Genomic DNA, 25011 nt, shown 5'->3' on the forward strand with positions numbered 1-25011 from the left:
TCTTCTAATTTTTTTAAATAGTATTGTTCAATTTTATATTGCTAAAGTGACTTTTACTTCTAAAGTGCCATAACACGCCCTGTTAATCTCAGTTCTTTTTAGTTTTATGTGCTGTATTAGGTTGTTGGTTTATAGCTAGTGATGAAGTAGTAGTAAAACAAGGACGTAATGTTTTTACTGATTACTGCCCAATTATTGTATAGCCTCATGCAACATAACATTTGCCCAATATCACTACAGTGACTGTAATGCAATATGATCATATTAGCTATCTTTGGCACGAGTGCTGTTCTGGCTTTCATGCTGTCTGGCTGAGGAGCTGCTCAGAGGCTGCAGGCACTGCCATTTTGTGCTGTGCTTAGAGACATGCAGGGCTGCTGCGCTTTTATCATTATACGAGAAGCAGAACACCACAAGTTGATTTGACTTTTTCGTAGGCCCTGAAACACTCGCTAAATCTGCAAATGGGTCCTTGGGCTTTTTTTGATTTATTGGCAGAACATGGGATCAAAGCAAAGAGCCTGATGTTTTGGAGGCTTCACAGACTTGCAGGGTCACTGGATTTTTTTGCTTTGCTTCATCAGCTTTTTTTATCTTCTCTTTTTCTCTTTGCTTTTTTTTCCCCCGTGCTTATGTTTTCAGGGTATATTCACCCTCTGCTTGAACATATATCCTCATGTCCAGAATAGATGTTTCTCCTCCTTTTTGCAAGCGTAGAATTAATTCTGAAGCATTTGGGATTAAATGATAGGAGCTTGTTGAGTGAATATTTTTGTGGTGTTTCTGTATGGGTGCACGTTAAGCAACTTCATTGGTGTTTCAGGTGCCCAGATGTGGGAGTGTGTGTTTATAACAACGACTTCTCCCAGTGTAATAAAATGCTGAATTGAAAATTGAATTCTACTTTGTTTACTGCTTCAATTCTTTCCGGATTTGTTGCCTGTGTTGAGTCTCACTGCATTTATACTTCCTTTTCTACTGTGTTATGGTGCTTGTCAGCTGCTTCCCTTGTGCATAGTTCTCATTGTAGGAAGTAAGATTTGGGGATCAATCTGCTTTTATGAAGCAAATGAGAGAGGCATGGAAACAGCCACGTATCTGCTGACTGGCACTGTAGCTCAAATAGAATTTCTGAGAAGTCAGAATTGATGATTCTGACCCATTTTTGTGGTTTATGGTATCTGACCTCTTCCTCAAGGCAGTCCAGCAGGATGATTTTTTTGCCAGAAGTGCTAACACTGTGTAAGGATGGAGACCAAAAATCTAGTATGTTACTATTGTAGAACTAGTTTGCTCTAGTCTTTGGTTTATAGTATTTTTAAGAAACTGTAATTTTCTGATTTTTCTCAACTACTCATCTTCTAATCTAAATGGTGTATGTTTTCCCTGGTTTCCTTGAGTGGCCTGACCAAGCTCTCTGTCTCCTTACATCTGTGTCTGCATAAACAGCAATATCTGTGCTTCGTACTCAGAGGTCTCTAGAGGAAAGACTAACTCAGTTACTAAGCTTCTCCAGTCTGCAGTATTTGGAAAAGCATTCTTTTTCCTGTCTTCTCCTAAAGATGGGACAAAAAGAGGTACAAACCTCTGAGCCACATGCAGGCCTTTTCACCCTGAGACCACATAATCCATGGTGACTCCTCTTCATCCTCTGAAGTTCTTATTCCTCAAATCCTCAAAAGATGCCTCACAAGAGGTGAGAGTAACACTTACGGATTGTATTTTGACCAATCTATGTGCACATCTCCTTTTTAGATTATTATTAATTCTTCAATGGAATCACTTGGAAATAAAAAATGTTTGATTATTTCCGGGCAACAGATAAGCTAAGCCTGGTCTGCTCAGAAGCCTGTGTATTAGGGAGAAACTGAATTCAAGACAAAGTAAGTGTCTCCCACACACATTCTCCTTCACTGACTGCAGTTTGGTTGGTGGAGAAGTCTGATCCTGCCAAGCCAAAAATGCTGCAAAAGAGCATGGCATCTTAGTCACACTCAGGAGATATGGCCAGTTCCCATCTCTCTGTTTCCCCTGCTTTTTTTATTTAGAAGCCTGATTTGCAGGCCTGCAAAAAGCACTTCTGGATCCCCTTCTCCTGCCTGGCTTCCTCCCAGGGAGAAGCAACAGCACAAGATTCATAGGAACAGCAACAACCTCAGATATTGCAGGATTTTGTACTGGCTAAAGCTCTTGGAGGCGCATCAGGAAACACTTTGAGGTGTGGAGGAAAGGTGTTGGATCAGAAATAAGTCATTGCACTCAAAGTGCAGTGATGAGGAAGAACATTATCTAGAGGTCCAGTAGGTTACAAGTTCAGGGTACTGGCGCATTGTATCCAGCATTGACTTGGCAGAAATGGTGAATTTGGCAGTAAATGTTCTTAGGCTTTTGAAGTCAAAACAAATGTCCTGCCTCTTCTTCGAACTCTTGTTTTTCCTGGGACAGTGTATGCCCTGTGTCTATGGCAATGTAGCAGGTGTTGAAGCCATTGTAAACATTTTCAGTTAAGTCTTTGGTCCTAACCTCACAGGCATCAGCTACCTGTAAAGTCCTTAAGTTCGAGATCATGAGGAAGAAGAGGAATTTTGACTATTCAAGTAGTATCAGTAAACTAGAAAGTCGCAGTTCATTGGTATTAGTTTCTAGGAGCTATGAATTCTATGAAGTTTAATTCTCGTAGGTTTTCAGCCTTTAAAAAAAAGAAAGAAACCCCCCAAACCAACAAAACTCGATCAAGCCAAGCAAAAACAGCTGGTTACTGCCGCTGCAAGTAGAAATTCCCCTGCTGCCTATTTTCATTGGTGAATATAACCACTGATCAAGGAAAAATTCCCACTGTAATAACATCTTTGCATGTATGTTGCATATGTAGCTTGTAGAGCTCATGGTGCCTCAGGTAAGATGGGTGAAGAGTGCTGAGATGTAGTTTTAAACCCTCTTTTACCAGTACTTTACTGATGCATGAAGAGCCTGTGCCATCTGATAGAGGCAGCTCACAGTATAAGCAAATATACCCGAATCCAGATCTCTCAGTGCAGTGCATTAAGCTCAGAACAATCTTTTTAATCTGTGCCTTTGCAGCCTGCAGGTTCTTCGCTCCAGTGTTACAGGGCCAGGGCACGCAAGAAGGCTGGGTGGGCAGGGGGAGCAGCCAGGCTCCCTTGGTGAATGTTTCAAGTCTGCTGTGGCCCTTACTTTTTCTCATCCCCTGAATTCCGTGAGCTTGCCAGGCAGCCCAGGCCATTCAATCTCAGCAGCAGCTCTGCACTGCAGCTTGAGTCCCGTTCCTGGGCTTTTAGTGAGGGCTTCCTTTGTCACTTCTGCATGGGTAATTGAAGCAGGGCTTGAGTAAAAAGTAACTGATGCAGAGTGAGCAGAGGGTGCAAATTTCAGTCTGCTTTTACTTCTCGGTCCACCTTGTTCCAATATCCTGCAACCGCCACTGAATTAAGCAGAAAAGCTGAGATCAAAGTAGATGTGATGCTTTAGTTGCTGAAAGTCATTCTGACTTCCTCAGTCACAAGATAGTGAAGAGCAAGGGGAAAAAAAAAACGTGATTCTTCCACATTACATGGTCAGCCATATCCCAGCCATATTACTGGCAAAATAAACACTGACTTGCACAGCAATGCCTTCATCCACTAAGCCCAGGTTTAGTTGCCATAGTAACTCGTCCTGGAGATGAATGTGATATCCTGGACAGCAGGGAAAAAGCCTTTGATTCCACAGATACCGGTCCCGAGGTTCTGAGCTGGCCACAAAGACGTGACTGGGCCACTTTGTTCATTTCCCTGGCCTGGCCTGAGTAATTGGTGGCATGTTGTTCAGCCATGATACAGAAATGTGGTGATGTATCATCATTGCAACCCTGGACTTAGCTGTGTTCAAACGAAGAATACACTGAAATCATCATGGGCAAAATGAATCCTGTGAGGACAGCAAATCTCCAACCTAAAGATGCTGGAACGAATGCCAGGCAGTTTTCTTGTGCTAACGGTGTCACCTTAGACTTACTATAAAATGACTTCTGAGAGCATCCTGGCTGCCAGCTGAAGTCCTCTCTGAAGAATTGGTGGGTTCAGATGTAAACCAACAGGAAAGCACCCACAATTAATTACAGAGCATTTTAATTTAGTTCATTAGCTTTAGGTTTAGTGCTACTGGAACCAGAGTAGGCAATACTGGAAGTGTATAGGTAAACATATAAAGTCACCACTGATTCAATAGTGAAAGTTACTTTCCTGATTAAGCAAACAAAATATCGCATGCGGGTAGCCAGTGCCATCGCATTAGTGATGGGGTGGGAGTACAAAAGAAAAAAAAAAATTAATTATCCCTAAAATGAAACACTGTTAATAAAGCCATCTGCTAATAATAAGCCAACTGCTAATAATAACTCCATACTTAGATTGCATCAGGCAAGCAATACACTTGAGGACCTAAACTAGAGCAGCAAATTCATGGGAGAGTCACATGGGAATGGAGCTGCAGCATGTAAAAGAGGCACAGAGAACTAAAAGCGTGCAGCTTTTGGGGTCAAAAATGACCTAGCAATGTGTCTTCTCCAAGCTATCTCCTCTGTAGACAACCTGCAAACTCAGTACTATATTTTACTTTAAAGCTGTAGAGTGAGTAGTGATGCAGAAACAACTGAAGTAATTTAGTTACAGTGTTGGCAATGATCAAGTGCTTCTCACTGTTGGATGCAATATATAGAGCAGAGGGAGGCCACCAGGAGTAGAAAATCCCTTTAACCTGCGGCTTACTAAAGGGGATGGAATGTGAGATCAGTTCTAAAAATTCAGGTTTTTATTATTTTTGGTGACAGTAAGGAAGATGCTGACTGGCTCAGGTGCTAGCGTAGATGAGGAGTAAGCCTGCCTGTGGAAATGTATGAGTGTTATTTTGCTTCGAGAAACAGCTTCTACTTGCCCATTTGTCATCCCTTATTCAAAAATAATAAATTCATTTAGTAAAAACAGGCCATTGAGTGACTGGAAACAGCATAAAGCTCTACACATGTGTGTGCAGAACAGCTCGCATTGCTTGTAGGTGCCTCTGAAAAGTGACTCTCAGGGTTTCTTGCAGGGACTGGATTTTGTAATTTCTTTGCATGGTTCTTTTTGAAAGAGCAGGAGGTTCTGTTGTTGCCACAGGAGAGCTGGGGCATGCTTGGCTCTGTGGTGGTACGAGGACATGAAAAGAGGCCCTTGAATGAAATACTGGGAGCACCAGATGGGTGTCCTGCCAAAGCAGGGCTGCCCTTGGTGGCTGTGCTGCCAAGATGTTCACCCTCAGAGCAGCCAGGGCAGCTGGCAGCCTGCAAAAGGCCTTTAGCAGGAGTTTGGGAGGGTTCTTCATTGTTCCTGCAGGAAATGCCGAAGCATGGTCCTATAGGAAATTACTTTAACTCTGCTTTTGTGCAGTACTTCACCAAGGCAACTTCTCCCACCTTTTGTTGGCCTGAGGGAGCTGAAGTTTCCCCAAGTGATGAATGAGCGTGTCTGAGCAGCGTGCTTTACCCGTGGTGTACATGGTTGAGGCTGCATTGCCACAGCAAGAGCCACAAGCAAGGGAGAGTGTGTTCCCTCCTAACGCTGGCTTCATTCTGCTGGAAGAAAAATGATCCAGTGTTGCTGTTCTGTCATAATATTTCTGTGGATGGCCTGATGTTTGTGCTGAAAAATGTGAAGAAACTGGGTGGCAGGACTGTTGAGTGGCAGGAGGTGGAAAATGACTGTGGAAATTTTCATTGGCTCTTACCGCCTCCCTGGTTGTTTCTTGTTTTCTTCTTGGTGGCAATGTCGAGTAGGATTTGGGGCATTTTTGAAATATCTCCTGGGTATTATGGATGGGAGACGGCCAGGGTTTTTTCCATTGGTGTTGCTGGTTTCACCTCTGAGTTTTATGGAGATGGATATGTCATCGCTGGGACCTGTTTTAATGCCAGCTAAACATTATATAATGGTTTGTTTCACTATCCCCAGGCTGCCTTAATTCATAAAATTAAGGAAATCATTTAAAGGCTTTGCACTATAGTTCCATGATTACTGCCAGTGCAGTGAGGTGTTTGTTCACCTGGTTTCTAAAGAAACATTGAGAAATGAGTCTGCGTGGGACTAAAGGAGAGTAATTCAGTTCGTAATAAGTGAAACCAAGGTGAGAGGGCTGAATGTATTAAAAAGTCATCAGTAATTGTAATAGCTGTAAGTTCCAGTACTGCATTTAGAGAGGAGAGAAGCAATTTTTTTTCAATCTTTTTATAGTCAATTCTTCTTTCATTTCTTAGCAATTAAGAAAAGGTAAATAAACAAAAATGGTTTGAAGCTCTCCAGACATTAGCATTGCTCTTCCTTAAATATAAGCATTTAGTTACCATAGTAAACAAATACCCATCTAGACTAATTCCGTAGTTCTAGGATTTACTTATTTTGTGTGTTGTTTTTTTTTTTTTTTCTTCAGCTATTTTGTGACATACCTAATTAAAACCTACTGCTTGGTTCCCCTTTGAACGTAATAAAACCCTGCCTTATTCTTTCTGTCAGTTTAATCCCTCTTTCTTTTCCATTGACACATTTCTAATACCTCTTCAGACAGGCCAGACACTCCTGCTTCATCTGTAGGGAATCTACAATGCTTAACACCTTTTGACAAAATGGATACATCCTCCCTGTGGCTTGGAATTGATACGTGCTGTCAGAAAGGGTTTTCCGAGTGGTCTCTCTTTGTCACCTTTACCAGATTTTTATCCTCTGTTGTAGAAATGTGCAGTTTAATGTTGCGTTTCAAATCATTTTTGGCTGAGAAAGTGTGTAATGGAATCAGGGTGTCCCCTGAATACTCCTAACAGTAGGAGATGCCTCTTTGTTTTGAACAACCAGAATCCCAATAGACCCATGACAGCAGTGAAATTACACTTTTGACCTTGTTCACTAAAGTGTTTCTTTCTCTGTATGATTAAATGAGAGTAACCAACAATAGCTTTCTCTAAAATGTATGAGTTTCCCTCTGTTTGTGTCTCATAAGAAACTCAGAAAGGATGCTGTGCAATTCTCAGCTGATTGTGTTCTCCACAAAATAAAAAAAAAAAAAGAAAACCCTGCTTGCTTCAAGGAGAAGTGGCTGTTTTAACCATATTAAAAATGCAAAAGCAATTGATATATTGATATTTTCCTTAAGACAGTGTTGTTGCTGCATCCTGAGTGTGAGAGCAGCAGTACAACACAGTGGCAGATTTTAACCCTTCTGTTGCTTCATTCACCACATGTTTTAAAAGGGAATATATGCTAAAGCACCAAATACTATTTTTAAAGTGTTGAATCTGAACACAGGAAATAACCATGTACTTAAGGTTCTGTGTGAATGCTGAAATACTCAAAAGATCATGTAGCTGATCACCATGGGCTACGCAGTTCTGTCAATCCAAAAGATAAATTTGGTCATTTCTGTAGATTTACATGCAGCCTTTTAAGCTCCTGGTGTTTCTTTTCAATTTTGCGTGACTGACGGGACGTGGCCACTGCAGGATGTGCTGTAGCTGCCAGTCCTACCTTACGCACTGAGGCGCCAGCGCATCATTTGCTCCACATTTATTTGTTCAGGACACGACTTAGCTGGATCAGAACACGCTCAGTGATGTGGCCAGAAGAGAGATAAAAAATCAGATTTTTGCATCTTCCATTTTATGCTACTTAGCTGTATTTTTGGGGACTTTTTTCCTGAATATATTCCTGTTTTCTGTGAATATTTACCAGCTCTGGATTAACTAACATACTTCATTGTGCAGAGCATGTTATCTGTGAAACGCAAGGGCAAGTACAATCCTGTAGTTTGTGTGGGTGGGGAGTTAGGTAGCTGGGTTCAATGACAGGAGGATTCAAAAATCTATAGTTTCTTTTTAGAAGGGATCAAAAATAAGTGACTCTAATGGCTTCTGTGGCCTTAAGACTTAAGAGTAGCTTCTCCTCTTTATTTGCTTGCAGTGGATGATGCTGTGTGGAGAAGGCATCAGAGCCCCAGAGGTTGGAGGGTAACACACTGAGAGGGCTGCATATCTGTGACTCCCAATTTCCCATCCTGCCAAGAAAACCCTTTTGTTTTTTAATTGCAGTTTCATTGGTAATATAAATTAACGGTTGGTATGGGTCTGAAGCAACCTTGCCATCAGAGAATATTTGCTTAGTTTTGACATACTTGTTCCCTACAAACGTGAATCATCAGTCTGCTTTTGGCAGGCTCACCCTGTGGCTCTGCTATAATGTGTTTCACCAGTGTGGCTGAAATTAAAATGTCACTATTAAACATGGCAGAATCAGATGCTCTCTGGGCGCTGCATCTCTTTGAGTTCTTCTTGCTTCCTATGCAGCTATTTCTGACAGTTTAATAGGACAGCTTTATTCTGGTATAAAATAATACATTCATATTTCCACAGCGCACAGGGAGCTAAATGCTTTCAGAGCACTATTTCATTGTGTACATGCATCTTTCATGCATGGCAGAAGCAGTAACGCTCATGTAACGCCATGTTGCTGCTTAGTCCATTAGGAAGCATAAAGTCAGAATTAATTGTCCTGCAGGACTGTACAGAGCAGGTCTGTAAAAGCGGTTGCCGGGCTGTTTGCGGCTGCTGCGTCAGCCAAGCGCCCTCCCTGTGCGTGGTTATTGACTTTGGGCTATTGAATTCAGGGCTCTGGAGGTTGCTCGGTGGGAAAAGCCTTCAGTCGGTGCTTGGCAGCTCTGTCACTGTGAGGTCACGGAGAGGGCAGTTCAGTCTCCAAACCCAATTAAGGGCCTGATTCGGCACCTCTTCAATCACAGGGGAAAATCCCGGGCTCCTGGGCCAGGCTTTCGCACCTCTCCAGTGAGACAGCTGATGAATGTGTCTGTTTTTGTCACTTGGGCTATCAGAAATAGCCTTTGCTGTAATGAAACAGCTAAGCAGCTGGTGCGGAAAGGTGAAGAGCCTGGTAAGAGGATAATGAACCCACCGCAGCTGAATTCAGACCAGTGACCTGTCCGTGTATGTCTGCGTCCCTCCCATTACTCATATCTAGAGCCATCTAATTCATCAGATCAAATCATTTGACTCCTCTGAGCAGCTGTAACTTTCAAGTTGAATAAAGTCCAACTGCTGAAAACATTAATGAAAAATAGAAAACTGAAGCTCTGTTTTACCAGGTATCAACAGCATTGCTTTAATTCCCCCCTCCAAAGATATATATGTGTGTGTGTGTGTTGGATTGTGCTTTTCATCCCAGGTGGCTGCGATTTCTAGTGAAAATAAGTTCAGCCATGAAAGGTTGACCGACTCGCCTCTGAATTGCTTTTTATATGATGTGAGTCTCTCAGGGCCCAATTCTACCCACAGAAGTGAGAATGATAGCTATCAGCGTATATAGGAAGTATGTCAGTGTGCACAAAGGAAAAGGTGAACCCCAGACTGGTCTGTGTGGCCTTAAAAATATGGATTTCCTGTGAAATGGTGATTAAAGGGGAAGCAAAGGATAATTAGAAAATTAGCCTGATGTTCTAGCAGTTATATGAATGTGTGGTTTTATATTAGGTCTTTCAGACAAGCAAAGATCAGTCGATCCCTTATGGCTGTCTTACACTGGTGTGTAAAATTTGGTTAGTGTCTGATCAGCTCCTTTGATCCCTCTAGTCTAGACTGTTGCCAGAGTACTTACTCTGTACTAAACCCACAGTTCCCTTAAATGGAGGCCTACTCCAGTGAGTCAAATTACAAATGAAAAGGTTATAAAAACTGTCCACTGTATTTTGAGTAAATGATTTTAGTTCAAAGGCAAATACCTTCGGAACTGCAAAAATAAAAGTAAAGGTGTTGCTGCAGAAAAGAGGTGGTAGTGTTCCTGCTTCATTTTTAAATGACTGTCTCAGAAATCCAAAGAAAAATTTTCAGCAAACTTTTATTCTTTTTAATTGGAACAGCATTTTTATAAGTCTTTAATGTGTTTGGATCCCATAAAGGGGAAAAATTTCCATCACAAATTCTGCACAAAATTCTCTTAAGAAATTAATGAGTTACAGCCACCATGTCTGTCTCATTTCAAGCACACAATATTGTTTTTAATTGTAGCAGTGGAGGGCCAGTGGGAGCCTTCAATATGTAGGTTGCACTCTTGCCACCTCTAGTTTCTACACGGGATTATTTGCAAGGGAGTACTGCAAGTCCAGGAACACTGAATTTATCTGTCAAAGCAGAGTAGTTTTTCCCTCAACACTAGAGCCTTTTCCCACCTTTCCCATTGCGGCACCATCCTGTAGCTGTCTGTTCTCTGCGACATGAATCTCAGAAAGGGGAGCAATTCCTTTCTTCTTTGATATTGCTCCTTCCTTTTGCATACTAGTAATAGTAGATGATAATTCAGAGACAATTTTAGTCCAATATCATATTCAGAAGATTTGGAAAGTTATCTAATGCCACTAATTTTATAAAGCTGGTTTGTACCTTGGATAATTTTTCTAAGATGCCTGTGTTTTGAATTTGGAGGTTAAGTTTTCAGTCTTTGTGTGTCTACCATATTTGTTGGTTGCATTGCAGTGCCATCGGAATACCTTGCAGAGAGACAATGCCAGCAAATTGATCAGATTATCAACAGAAGTAAGCTAGCACGTAAATATCCCATCAACTGGATGAAAAGATAACAAAAAGAAGATGATTTAAACATACAGAAACAGTTACTTGTTTTATCTACACCAAATTCTGTGCAAATTTGAGAGGAGAACTGGTACACTGCTACTATCCAAACACTGAATTAATCTATTGATGGTTGAGAAACAGTTCCAAAACAGACGTTAAAGTCTTTGGGATGATACGTAGTCCATCCAGCTCTTTGAAAGTGCCAAGCATTACTATACTTACAGAGCTGAGTAAGTAATGAAAAGATAAAAGAACATAATCCTGTGAGTGAATACATGACTGCAGAATGTAGTAGGAATATTGGGTTAATTCTTCCCTCCTGTGACCGTGTTTCACCCAGTGGCATTACACCAGGAAGAATCGGACCGTATTTTAGAAGATTGTTAAGAGGCAAGATGCAGGTGTTTGAGAGAATTTTCTCTCTGCTGTCTGCAGAAGCTTGTGTGAAGTTTCCTGGCTGATCTGTAGTCATTCCATTACCTCTTGTCTTTCGGCAGGTAACTAGTTAAATTTGTGTTAAACAGGATTTGCTTTGCCATTTCCATTTGCTGGTGGAGTAGAAATGTTCTGACATGACATATGACCAATCAATAATTGGAAAGTGCTTGCATGAGTCATTTGAAGCCGGGAGTTTAGACAGTGTCAGCCACAACTGGGATTAAAACCTGCAAAGAGTTGTCTACAATCAGTGATTCTGCAGCATCTCCTCTGGGTGCCTGCATTTCACTTAATAAGGATACCCTGTAGACATCAACTGAAATAACTCTCGCCTTTGTTGCTTGGATGTTTTTGTGAGCTCTGAAATGAACTTGGCATATACAAATGTACTTTGTTATCCAGCCTAAAGGATGCAGAGCAGGAATTATTATCCTGTTTTGCTGACAACTTCAGTAGAAAAGAAATGGCTTTATTTTGTTGTGACTCTGAAGAGAATAAGAGTGTAACTGTACCCAGTGGTTTTCTGGGTATCTTTTTTTTGTTTTTTCTTTTGTACTGATGATGTTTTATTACTATTGCAGGGCTATAATAATCCGAAACGGTGAAGTCATTCCAATGTCTTCAGAATTCACTCCAGAGACGGAACGCCAGCGACTTCAATACCTGGTAAGAGACCTGAGTACCAAATCAGGTGCTGCTGATGACAAGCATTGCCTGGTGATAATCTAAGGTTACGGGGGTTCAGTGAAGGACCTCGTGCCTGTTGAACACCAGTGACTGACCACATATGTCTTTTTAGCCATCAGCAAACATGGAGAAAATCTTGATGGTGCAAATCCTGATGAAAGCTATCTGATCTTTTCTGTGAAGGCCATCCACTAGCATGGCTGTGCTTGTGTACCTTGTTCAACTGCAGACCTTCAGCAGCTCATTGGGGTTGGATGACCAAAGCTCAGACATAGAGCTAACAAGCCACAGAGGTATTTCAGTCCATCCCACTGTTTACTGTGGGACAGTATAAAATACCACAGATTGCTCTTTGTGTGCGTGTGATCATTATTGCAGGGTTTTATTCATTTGCTCTAATAGTATGCCAATAGTATCTCAATCAGGGAAAATAGATCAAACTTAGAGGTGATTTCAGTCACCATTAGTAGCTGCAAGATAGGATGGATGAAGAAAGCCTAGTTTTATTTAGTGTAGTAGCACCTGTAAAGCTGGGACAGGGTGACTAGCTGAGATGTGGAATGCTTTATACACCAAGTCACATTGACTGATAAGCTGCCCAAGAAACGTAAGTCAAAATGCATGTCATTTTTTGTACAAACAGTCCTCTTGAAGTTTTTCATTGATGGTCAGATCAGTCGGTTGAAGTTGGATGGGCTCTTTATCAAAATGTCATTCCAGATGTGGCTGGAGATTTCTTTTCTGCTTCTCCTGGTCTTCTGCTTTTTCCTCCTAGAAATTTCAGCGTAAGCCAAGGCAGACTCACTGTCAGCTTTGCGTGACGTGAGGTGGACAGGCCAAGGCCAGTGGCATTCCCTGTTCTTAAGGTGTCTTTTATCTTCAGCCTGGCCCAGGCACTGTGGTTTGAAACTAGGCAAAATACTGGTGGTTTAAGGCAGGGGCAGAAGGTTTTAAAGAAAAATTGTAAATGTTTCTGCAATTGTCAAGTTTGATTTTTAGTCAGGTTCACTGGCCTGAAGCTGAAAATTTCAGAGGAAATACTGCTTTGGGAGTATTTGTATTTGGAGAATGAAGTGGAAAAAAGACCTAATAAATATTTACAGTTCAGTTACATTTAAAATAATTTGTTTGCCTTTAAAATAAAAGGTATCTTTGGTATCTAGGGAGTGTGCTACTTCTGTAGGAAATATGAGATAAAGCATTGCCTACAAGGGATTTTTTTTCTCTTTTGATGTCCTTTCTGGCTCATATTTGAAAACAGCAGCTGATCTGAAAAGCATTTCTGCTGTTTCCTTTGGAAAATTCCTTTACCTTTGTTTATTTATTTTAATTCTATATGTAAAAAATAAGCCAGTGCTATGGGTATCATGTTCAAAGAAAATACATGCAAGACAGCAAGAGCGTGAAACAAAATTAGAGATCATTTCAAACATAACATTCTGTAAGTAACATTTTCACTTTAGTGTTGTGGGAGGATTTTTTTCTTAAAAAAAACATATATAAAAAAGACAGCCCCAAATTTCTTACAAGGTTGGCATAACCATTATACTCCAAAGGTTGCATTTGTCTTGCTGATTAGATCCCAAATAATTCTCCTTACCCTGGCTGTCCTCAGGTTCTGCTATCAGTCTGTTGTACCATCAACATCTCTCTTCTGCTGTTCTTATCTAAAAGCTACTTACTTTTGGCTTTAACCGCATTTAAGAAAATAAATCCAGTTTCTTTGTTTCAAACATGTTGCACAGATCTTCCTTTCTGCACAACAGGAAGAAGATCACTTAAATCATTTTAGCATTAATATTTTACTTGGTAAATGCAGAAAAACTATTTACTGTGGGGAAGTTATTGCCCAGGCAGAGGGAGGGTTTGGATTTAGAGCGTGCAGGCGACCGAGTGGTGACTCCCTGTGCTGTAGACACTGTTAGCACAGCTGGGGCAAAGGACTTTCCTCTGCCTTTAGTGCCTATTGCTTGCTTCAGCCACACAGGACCTGGGTTTAGGTTAACTGGTGTCTTCTGGATTCATGTCCTCTTTTCTGGGCCCTAATTTCCATGTGCAAAGAAATCTGTGGCATAATGAGTTGTTCGGGTCATGTGAAGTCCTCCAGCCTAGTCTTAGACAAAACTGTGCTTCAGCTAGTACTGGTTGAGTAACCAAGGTGAGGGGAAAAGCATGTTTTCCCTATCCAGCTCTCATTTCAATGCAGGATTTTTGCCATGTATGCAAGTATGGCCTGGGGCACAGGCCCCTGGTATGGCAACTTCAAAAGACCAAGCTGACTACCCAGTGATTCTGACTTTTGAGCAGGCACAGTCATCCCTCTGTCTTCACCTGCACCTACTGTTTTTGCAGTGGGAGATCAGCGTACAGCTGCAGACTGCGGGCAGGCTGAATGGCAGAGGCAGGTTTCTGTGTTAGGGGACTTGTGAGAGTATTGTGGAAGGCAATTGATCCTTCTGTTAGAGAACACTTTTTAAGATGTAAGGCATGAAAGCCTTGCACCACTGTTCCCCAAGTCCTTAAGCTTCTGTAGAGGTCCAGTGCACCATACAATGGGCATTCATGAGCCTCCCACGTCTTTTGAATTTTTGTGTCTGTCTTTTCTTTTTAGCACTCTGGCAGGAGAGCTCACACAGCGCCTGCTCCAGGAAAGCCCTGTCTTGCTGTATCCATGTATCTTGATGGAGAACAAAATCCAGTATTGACTGGGAACTGCTCTGGTACATTCAGCAGTTGTGCAGGCAATGACTGCCAGAGGCAATTTGCCTTTCATCTTCTGAGGAGACTATTAATTTTAGTCATGATAGTCTAAATTGCAACAGTAAATGGCATCGATTTTGTTACTTATTCCCTTGGAAAACGTGTTTAAAATGAATGATGAGTGAGTGTATTGCAGATGGGTGTATTTCTATTAGTTATCAAAGTTGCACTTTGAAGATGTGGTGTGAGATCAGCATGGTGTTACTGCAGACCACGTCCAGGCGTGTAGCCATGGAGTGCCCCAAAAGTTCGCAGCTCAGACCAAAGATGGTGCACTGCTGCTACCAGGGCAGGCTTTACAACTTGTAGAAACTGAGTGGCCATCGGTGGCAGTGAGCTGTGGATGCTCTTTGTGTTTGACACCATTCAAAGAAAGGTTCATGAGCCCAGGTGAGCCTGTGTACAAAAAGAATCTCTTCTCATTTCATTGTTCAGGTGAGGATTAAGTGATAATGACTTACCTGCTGAAGGATGCTTGGGGAACCCAAGCCTGAAGAGGAAATTAACCTAGATTTCCTAAATGTCAGTTCAGTGCATCAATTACAAGTCAGATGCATCTTAATTCTCTTACAGTTTGTGGCTCCCTGCATCACCCAGCGTAGGATTGCTTTGGCCATCTGACGTATTGCATGATGGTATGGTAAAAGAGATGTGTATTTATGGACAGAGTCCTGGCCTTTCATAAGAGGAGAGACCAATCTTGGCATGTATTTGGCTCCCATTTCCCTTTTTACTTCTACCACTACCTCCTTTAGTTTTAATCTCTCTTTCGCTTAATCATATCCATATGATAATGGCCGAGTAATTTGCAAAACTTCTGGATGCACTGTACTGTGCAAGCTGTTTTGAGCGGTAGTCCCATATAGTAAAATATCCTGTTCAAGAAAATGGCACAATATGATAAGGGGATAAAGTTGTAAGAGGAGTTGGGGAGTTGGACTAGATGACCTTTGCAGGTCCCTTCCAACCCAAACTATTCTATGATTCTATATAGCTGATGTAGGGGAAAACAGCAATTTTGAAAATAACACGGAATACAATGAAACTGCTGGTGCCAGTGATGTCCCAGAGCAGTGTGTGCTGGAGGAGCTGGAAAAGGCATCAACAAGCTTTATCGAGGTACTATAAGATACATGTAGTGCTCCCTGCCACCTAATTAACTGGCACACTAGTGTGTAAGTCTAATTTCATATTTGCTTTGCTGATCACCAGGAAACACAGCGGGAAGTAAATGGCCTTTTGAAAGAAACGTGACTACAATTTCCTTGAGCAGGCTCCATTTTAAACAACTAATGTTGAATGTAATACAGCCAGCCACAAAATACACCATAAAATGGCAGAGCACCAAAATGATGCAGACTATGCCAGATTTATGCCAAAAAGCTGTAATAGCTTCTGAAAGAAAAATGATGGAAAATATTCCAGTTCCATAACACAGAATAACAATCTTGTCTGAACATACCTCACAAGGATATAGAAAGTGTTGGATAGTCACTCTTTTTATTAAATTTGAAGTTCTCTGAATGGTGTTTCTGATCTGAGGTTCTTGCAAATCGAGACTAAACAAATGAAAAAAAATGGAAAATATGGTGCCTCATCACAGATAAAATTCTGGTTGTCTGTTCACTTACTGGTTTTGTTTCTCACTTGATCACTTGAAGGGATTTTGTGATGTCTGCTTGTTTATCTACTTGAAAGATCTGTAGATTTTTAAAGCATTGCTTTTTATGTATTTTCTGATTCTACTGCCCAGCACAGTTTGGTTGGGGTGGAGAGGGAGAAGAGTCTTGCCTTGTAGTAAATGTAGAACTGTTCTCAACAGACCCAACTGGAAGTTGCAGCTGAATTTTATAGTAGAACATTCTTCTCTCTGTAGAATTACCAGTGAAGCATCAAAAATAACTGTTAAAAAGGGTAACAAAATACGGATTTTTTTTTTTTTAAATCACAATTTCTTCATATAAGAATTCAGCTCACAGGCAGCAGAAGCTTCCAAATTGCTCTTTCCCCTCTGTTCCACTGATGCCAAAAATATTAGAATCAAGTTAAGATCCCTGGATTGTAAATCAGGCATTGAGGCTTGGCTGTGGAAGAGAAATCTTATTTGAACATTAGCAGTCCACTGGTAACTCTGCCAGCTTTATTAATCTTATTTCACTTGTGACCTCAGACTTTCCATCTGAGTAAATCTTTATGAAATGCAGTCTCTCCCAATCGCTTTACCTTTTCAATAAAGGAAATTCTTGTTTTCAAGGGGAAAAATGCTAAAAGCCTGGAAGTTTTTACTTCTGGACCTGTGATCTAGCCTATTAAGTAATCTCATCACCTAAAGGTTAAATAACTTCATTTTGATGTCAGGTATGATGCTTTTTGCTTTAAATAAGGCTTCTTGTTTTGTAGGCAGGCGACAGTAGTCTTTAGCTAGAAGTGGTTTGTAGTGATTTAATCAAGATAGGCTGTGCATTTTAAAAGTGAACTGAAATGCACTTTTGAAGCAGACAGACTTCATTGTTTACAATATCATAGACTAGAAAGAATTAAAAAAAATACCAAAACTAGTCCAGCTCTCTGCTGTCAGTGTGTAGCAATACATCAAATAAATCATTAGGGATGTTCCATCTTTATTGCAACTGGAATGAAAATAAATAAAAATAAAAAGTTTACATGTACTTTAAAATAAAGAATCCAGAGTTCTGGAAGTAATAAAAGCCTCATCTGGACTAGTACTGCCAGACCTCTCAAAAATCACTAGTGCTTCTCAATCATTTCTGTTATGAGAAGCAGTGATCCAATTAGAGGGTCCTTGAAAACAATATTTGGGTGGGTGAGGGGACCTTGGCTTATTGTAGACTGCAGGGAAAAAAAACGTGATTCCCTTAACTGTACACGGAGAGAGTATTTGATGGAGCTCCTGTTCCAGGAAGGGATCACAATGTCAAGAGCAAACTTGCGTGCTTGAAAGCTGCCTCTTGAAAGCAGAATCCAATCTTGTTGGCTACACACAGCAATCTCCCTCAGCCCCGTTTCAGCCGAGCTCGAGGTGTTTTCTGGAAGGGTGTCTGGCGACGGGAACGGGGAGAAGCGGATGGAAGGTTAGTGCTGCGATGTGGTGAGCCTGGTCCAACTCCTATTAAATTGAGTGGGAGCAGGCTCAGCCCTTAAATGCAGGAAATATTTTATTGTGAACTATCTGCATGATAGCTGCCAGGTAGATCAATAAGGGCTTCCACTGCTTCCTGCTGCTCACCTTTGATGAGCACTAGATTTATGACAAACCCACAAACCAAAGCCCGCTCATTTGGTCTGCCCTGACGGCAGCTGGTGCTGGAGATAAGACAGACTTTATTGCCTTAACTGGCTGCATAAGGAAAAAGAGTTATCTGCAGAAAGGTTAAGAAATACAACTTTTTTCAGTTCCCTAGCTAATTTGACTGTGTCTTCAGAAGAGCTCACTCACAGTGTGGCTTTGGGGAGGGAAGGTGAAAGGCTTGTTTATGCAAATATTAAAGAAAAATGAGTGAGGTTTATTTTGAAAAGAAGACTTACAATATGCTTATGATTGTGTAACCTCATCTAGGTGTTCCTGCTCCAGCAGGGGGATTGGACTAGATGATCTTTTGAGGTCCCTTCCAATCCCTAGCATTCTGTGATTCTGTGACCTATCATGTCAGGTGCAGTGGACGAAGAGCCTTGTGATGCTCATGAGTTAGATCAGCTCTGGAGATTGTGATCCTTGGGGCACATCTCTGGCACAGAGGCCTCCCAGCATCTGCAGAGCAGCACACCAGAAAGGACAGCAGCAGCCTTGGGACGTTAACACCACCAAAAACGTTAGTTGTGGTTGTGACACAAAACTGCTGCTGCTTTCTGTTCTGCATGAAGGAAGAAAGTTTTTTAGAGAACAAGAAAATTAAGTGCTCTGCAACTCATGTTTATTCACAGTGCTCTGTGTGATGGGGTGCAGCACACTGAGCAGGTAAAAGTCAACATTTTTCTCGAGGCAGTGACAATTAAGTGTGGTAGTAATATTAGGTTATATGCATTGTTGGCATAGCTGAACTAGGAGCCAAAAAGCTTGAGCTTCACTCCACACGCACCCCTCCAAGTCTCTGCTTGCTCCATGGCTTTGTCCTTTGATCGTTCGCTTTTGTCAGGTTGCTGACTTACAAAAGGAGATGCGTTCTGATCTACAAAGCCCTGCAGACTCCCTCAGGACCAGTGGCTGAGGCATACTTAGAGATCCCAAACATTGAGAAGCAGGGAAAAGAAGTGAAGGATTTTGAGGGCAAACGGCCTGCTCCCTGTAAGGCTGCTGCCGGACACCATGCAGCGTCAGAACTGGTGTACGTGCACATTGTTTGCTGAAATGGAGCTGTTCATCTTCCTTGTTTAAAAAGGGTGGGGAAAAACATCGTATGTGGGAAGGCAGTGGGAAGGGTTGGTAATGCTACCTCATTAAAAATAGATGATGTCTTGGTTTATGATGTTCATGTGGTTCCTGTGGCTTGGTTTCTGCCCACAGGCGTACATGCAGCCCCACTTGCTGGGAAATGAGTTCACACATTTAGAGTTTCCACGGAGGGTGCAGCGCAAGGAAGTTGGAAAGAGGATGCTCTACCGTGACTTCAACATGACTGGCTGGTAAGAATGTGTCCTTCTCAGCATAGAGTCAGCTTTCTCCCCAACCAGTGCTTGCTCTGTACATGTCTTTGATTAGTGTAAACTGCTCCAAATATGGAGGTGTATGCCTGCGTATTCAAGGGAAAGGTATTCTCTTCTTTCAGATGTATTTTTCTTTTAGACATTAAAGTTTTAACTAAGTTGACCTCCCTTCAGAGCCAGGACCTCAGTTCATTTTAACGTATGAGCACTTAAAGCGCAGCAAACACGTAAAGGGGAAGAAGACATGACAGGGGATTTTCCTGAAAGCTTAACAGCTTTCCTGTCTCGGAAGCAGCTTTTTAGAGAACTGGGGTAAGTGGACTGTCATGCCTTTGCTTGATGAGGAACCCTTGCAGAAGGGAAGAGCTGGCTCCCATATGCCAGTGCAGCTGACCCCTGATTTGGGTAACCCTCCAGGAACAGTTTCAGAGACAGGCCTATCTGAATAAAAGTCATAGCCAGCCTAAAATGAAAAGACTTAAAGGAACAACATTGACTTAATTAAATGAAGACAGGAAGAAGGATGAGTTTTTTGTCTCTGGTTACATGTCTTCATTGTTTTGTGTTGGTTCAAGAGGCTCCTTCTCAGCTGACTCCCACTCAGAGAAGCCCTAGTCCTTGCTGTTGTGGGCTCTGTGTGTGACCTATAAAGCCAAAGGCCTTATATATGGCAATGGTTCTCACTTCCATATTGTTTGTGTTTTAGCATCCTTAGCAAATGACCTTTCAAGAAGGGAAAGAATGGAGGAGGTTAAAAAGTCTGAACTCTTGTAGGTTTGGAGACTTGGATGCTCACATACAACTACAACTCCATATGCTTCTGATTTCTCCCATACTTTATAGACCATAAATATAATGATGTTTTAATGGCAGAATAATCATCTAAGTATAATATTATCTAGGGTGTTTGTGCAGAACATGTTAATATGGGAATAACCATCATTGTCCATCATCTTGAACAGCTGCTAGTAGAATATGCAGTCTCACCCTGAGAAAGATGACTTCACATTTTAAAAAGACTGCAGGCATGAGCAAAAGAATAGGAACAGAATGAGAACATTGGATCAACTGAGGACTTAAACAGCAAAACACTTGGAAGATCATGATATGCTCTCCCAGTTCTTGCAAAGGCACTTTTCTTATTAAACTCCCGGATGTCTCTGAAGGCATCAGTAAAGAATGGTTTCATGAAGCCATTTTTTCAAAACGTCTTTTTCAAGATATGAGACGCTACTGGAGGAAAAACAAACAAACAAACAAACAATAACAACAACAAAGCACCACCACATAAACAACTTGTAATCTGGGGGAGAGCTACAGAAATACAATGTGCTAAGAACTTCCTCAGAGGAGAGTAAGCAGAATTCTTCCATGATGGTTGGAAGGCAGAGAGCATTTCTCCAGTTTCATGGGAGTTGTTTTTCATTCCCCCAATTGGTTAGTGTTGCAGTGTTGGCAGGTGACACTAGAGCTCTTTTCCTAATGAACAGGAAGGACTGTGAGGAACTGCAAAGAATTAAGTGCTTTACATGAGTGGGCATCACAGTGATAAAATTTGGTGTTGATAAGTACCAAGTAAAGCATGAAAAGGGAAAAATAACTATTTGTGCACACTAGGGGTTCCAAATGAACTCGAGAGCCATGTCAATTAGCTTGGTGGAAGTTCTGCTTACTATGTTTTTTTCCAGTCAAAATCACCAGCAGAATGTTGGGATGCATACAGGGTTGGAATGGTTAAAAATTAAACGAACAGATAATTCTGTATATCAGTTCGTACCTCATTTGTGAATCGCACTTCACCTTATTCAAAATGGTTATTGCATAGCTAATACTGTTTGACATTAGAAGAAAGATAAGAAGGAATGCAAATTTTAAATGTAGAATAATGAGTAAGGTAGAAGAGCTTGGGTAAGTCTAAACGAATGGCAGATTTGATTCAATGTACTGTTTTTCAGTACTGGTGTGTGAACTCTGTTAACTCTGGCATATGGCGGGGCGGAGAAGAGAGTTGATTTTCCTGTTGATTTTTCTGAATTTCCTGAAGTGTAGGACACATGTTGATCCAGTTACAGATTCTAATGTGGTCAATGCAAAAAATACCACCAATTTAGCACAAATATGCCTAGCTGTAAGCAGTTATTCTGGAATAAATGCTTAAACTGTGACTTGAAAATTCGAGTCTGAGTTTGTCTCAGTGTTGTCTCTGAAAGAGGTGGCCTGTGCCAAACAAAAGCATGTGGAGACTGTGATGAGGCTATCTCTCCCTGCTGTTCTTTTTGACTTCTGACTGGAAGTGGAAAATGGGGGCTATGTTTTTGTCCTGAATAAAAGATTCAGAATCTTTTAGCTGCTTCATATCCCACAGCTAGTGCGTCAGTTACCTCTTTAGTTGTTTGCCTCAGGACAATAAAATGGCAAGGGAATTGATCTATCACCATACGTTTATCTAAATCAGAGTCCTTCTAAATAAGGATCCGTTTCCTCTTGCAGGGTGTTTGCCCAGGGGCATCTTGTTTTCCATCAAATTGTTTGCGTTGATCTCCTAAGCAGAGGAGAAGCAATCTGTTTCTATTTACCCAAAAGTTTGGGTCAGTTTTAATGGTTGAGGATGTGGACAAGATGTTAGATTTCCAGCTTGGTGGGCTTTCAGAGGTGGTGCTTTGAGGTGGCTGGTGTATCACAGTGGTCGCTTTCTACTTCCAGGGTTTTGCTTCTGTTTTCTTCCCTAATGCCTAGATTTAACTGATGCATCAGGACAGAGCAGCCAAGGACATGTCTGTTCTGCGTTTGTTTCTAAGGACAATATCTATCATGGAGAATAAATTAGCATATCTATTACTTTTCTAGAAAACATCAGATGGAGCTTTGGCCAGCCAGAGCTTGATACGCTAAAACGCTGCCAAACTTTTATCACTTGCAATGCAGAAGATCAGTTGTCTGAACCTTTTTTGGATCAGTGACTTCACTGTGTGTTGACATTTGCACGTCCATGTCGAAAGGTGCAGGTGATGTTAAGAAGAATCAGGCACTCTTACACTTAATTACAGAATACTTTAGTGAGAGGGTGTAAAACTGTCTCTGCTCTGATGTTTGCTCAGGAAAATGAACTGTTTTATTTAAAAAATCAGGATGCTTTCTGTGTTTTCTGTTAGAAGCTGTATGGTTTGGGAGTTTTTTCTTCATTTTGACTCTTCTTCTGTGCTCTGGAGCTTTTCAGATTCTCAACAATGGCTTGGCTTTCCCAGCTTGTTTGGATTACAAAAGGTTATTGTCTTTGGGTCTGTCATAATGCATTTGGCTTTTTTTTTTCTCTTTGCTTTTTCTTTCTTTTTTTTTTTTTTTTTTCTTTTCATGTGAAGTTTCCACAGTGGCTTTGTCTCAACAGCCCACAGTGGTAACAGAGCTGCCAAGTTTCCCCACAGCATTAGGACAACCACTGATCCAGCAATGTGTACCGCATCACTAGTCCAGGCCGCCTGTAACTGCTTTGAGACCAGCCTTTCCCTTCTCCCTCTGGCTCTCCCACCCTTTCTCCTTTCTCTGCATCAGCAGTTAGGATGAGAAATCCGCTGTGTTAAATGTATCTAAAATAAATCCCATTTAGGTGGGAGCAAACCGTGAGCTGCCCCTCCTGCACCCTCACCCCGCGTGCGTTGTGGTTGAGCAACCATTGCAAAACACGTCCTGCAGCTGGCAAGGCATCTTAAGAGCTGTGTCTCCTGCTGAACAAGCCTCCGAGCTGTCTCGAGCCGTAATTTGCTGGCAGACATCTGTGTTACTGACAGTCTTTCGCAGCTGGGTCTCTGGGCTGGGGTTTTCAGGCCCATGGCTTGCAGAGGTTAAACTTCTGTCAGAGAGAGGGTAGCTGTGATGGCTTTGACAAGTCCTGGCAACAGAAGCATCAGGGAAGGCTGAGTGGCCACGTAGGCAAAGTGCTGCCAGTGCTAAAAAGGGGTGTGGGTAGCCTGAGGTGGAAATATATGGGGGAAATAAGCAGCCCTGATGATAACTGCTCCTTTAAAGGACTGCACAGAATTTGTGTTCTGTCTCAAGCTTTTATTTGAAGGATAAGAAGCAGTCAGGTTTTCTTTAGTCCTGGGTGGATCTAGCGTGAACAATTTTGAAGTACTTTGCTCTGACTATAACTTCCCAAAACCTGTTTTTCTGGCTTAATGTGTCCCTCTCTGGCACAGCAGCTCCTTCCAGGGTTCCCTTCTCAGCCTCCCATGGGGCTGGAGGAGCTGTAGCGTGCTGCACTTAGCCAAAGGCATCCAAAAGGCACTACCAGCTGCCATCAGCTCTGGTGGTTTCAACGTTAATATTTTGCTCCTCCTTGGAACATGAACAGTGGACTTTCTGCTGCTGGCATTGGAGTTATTTAAAGGCTTGCTTCCCGATCATAGCTTTCTGACTTGAGTTTAGGGTGACAAAAGAGCCCTCGATGACAAGGCCATTTTTTTACCTGATTTGTTGGCCACTTCCTTTGCCCTCCAGGAGCGCACATGATTGAGCGGCATCCCATCAGAAACAGTCCGAGCCGGGGCAGCACCCACAGCGCATCGTGGGCTGCAGCCCATGGTGACAGCGAGCCAGGAACCTGGGTGCTGCCTCGGAGCGTGTACGGCTGCGGAGCCCTCGCCAGCTCCGTGTCTGTCTGTCTGGCAAGGGGGAGCTGTGACACATGGTTGGCCACCCAAGGGTCAGCTCATGCGGGGAAACCGCCTGCCCACGTGATTTATTCCAGAGCAGGGAGGCTGGTGCCTTGGGGCGAGCACTAAGCAAAACCCATTTTATTCTAGAGTCAATACTGTCCACTGCCTGGAAAGCTGCCAGCCTGCTCTTGTGCTCACCCTTTTCTTTCCAACAGGGAATGTCTTTCAGCCTCTGAGCATCTGATTTAAAAAGCAACTTCACTTTCCAAGCCGTTTTATTTTGTTTGGGATGGATGCCTTTTGCTTTCATTGTGCAGCCCGCCTTGCTGTCTGTGGTTCAGACTTCGTCTCACAAAAACCATGCTCTCATTAATCACTTATTGGGGATCCAGAATACCCCGGTGAGAGCTAATGTACATGTTTTGCTTGGTAATGTGTGAGCTGATTTGAACAAATATTGCCAATGCGGCTGCTATCTTATTCTTTATTGCTGGACTCAATGTCCTTTGACAGCGCGTTCAGGTAGCCTGCCTGAGGAGTGCCTGAGCAGATTGAGAAATGCCACAGAAATGCTTTATGGAGCAGGCGCCTGCGCTGCGCCCCCCTTAATATAAATTGATTTATTGAATCAAACGCAGAAGCCCTGCTACAGAAACCTCGGGCTATATCCTCTGGAGAACCACCTAATAAAACAGCCCCAACTGACACTCCTCATTAGCTTTTCCACCGATCCCAAGGCAGTATTTAAAGTGACAGTGTCCCTCTTTTCGGCCTGAATTTATCTGCTGGCTAATGCCTGTGGGTCTAATTAGCTTAGCATTATTAGTCTTATTCAGATAAGCTGCATTTCCTAACAGCTTGATTCCAACTTGTAAAAAGTAATTGGAAGTCTGAAAACCCTGTGCCATAACCTGCTTGATTGTGCCTTTTAGCCAAATTCATGTAATTTACAAAAAGTCATCCTTTCTTTGCCACCCCCCCTTTTTTAATTGAGCTTTTTTGTCTAGCGAAACCTTCTGTGCTTCTACTATTGAAATCCTGGCTGTATTGTTGTGTTCAAGACCTCAGCCGTATCCTTTGTACAATCGCCAGGGAGAGATCAAATTTTAATTTCATAATTACTTCACAAGAAAGCAGCCGTTTCCCCAGCCG

General features: G+C 42.0%; 1 protein-coding gene across 1 annotated transcript in view; it reads left to right on the plus strand.

Annotated features, from left to right (window-relative positions):
* PPM1H (protein phosphatase, Mg2+/Mn2+ dependent 1H) overlaps positions 1-25011 on the plus strand; it is a 139113-nt gene that overhangs the window by 86970 nt on the left and 27132 nt on the right. Inside the window, exons 5-6 of the mRNA XM_065856405.2 lie at positions 11680-11764; positions 19068-19186. Of these exons, the coding sequence (XP_065712477.1) occupies positions 11680-11764; positions 19068-19186 (204 nt within the window). The remainder of the gene's footprint in view (positions 1-11679; positions 11765-19067; positions 19187-25011) is intronic.

The sequence above is a fragment of the Patagioenas fasciata genome, chromosome 1 (genome assembly GCF_037038585.1).
Source record: "Patagioenas fasciata isolate bPatFas1 chromosome 1, bPatFas1.hap1, whole genome shotgun sequence".
In the NCBI taxonomy this organism is placed as follows: Eukaryota; Metazoa; Chordata; class Aves; order Columbiformes; family Columbidae; genus Patagioenas; species Patagioenas fasciata.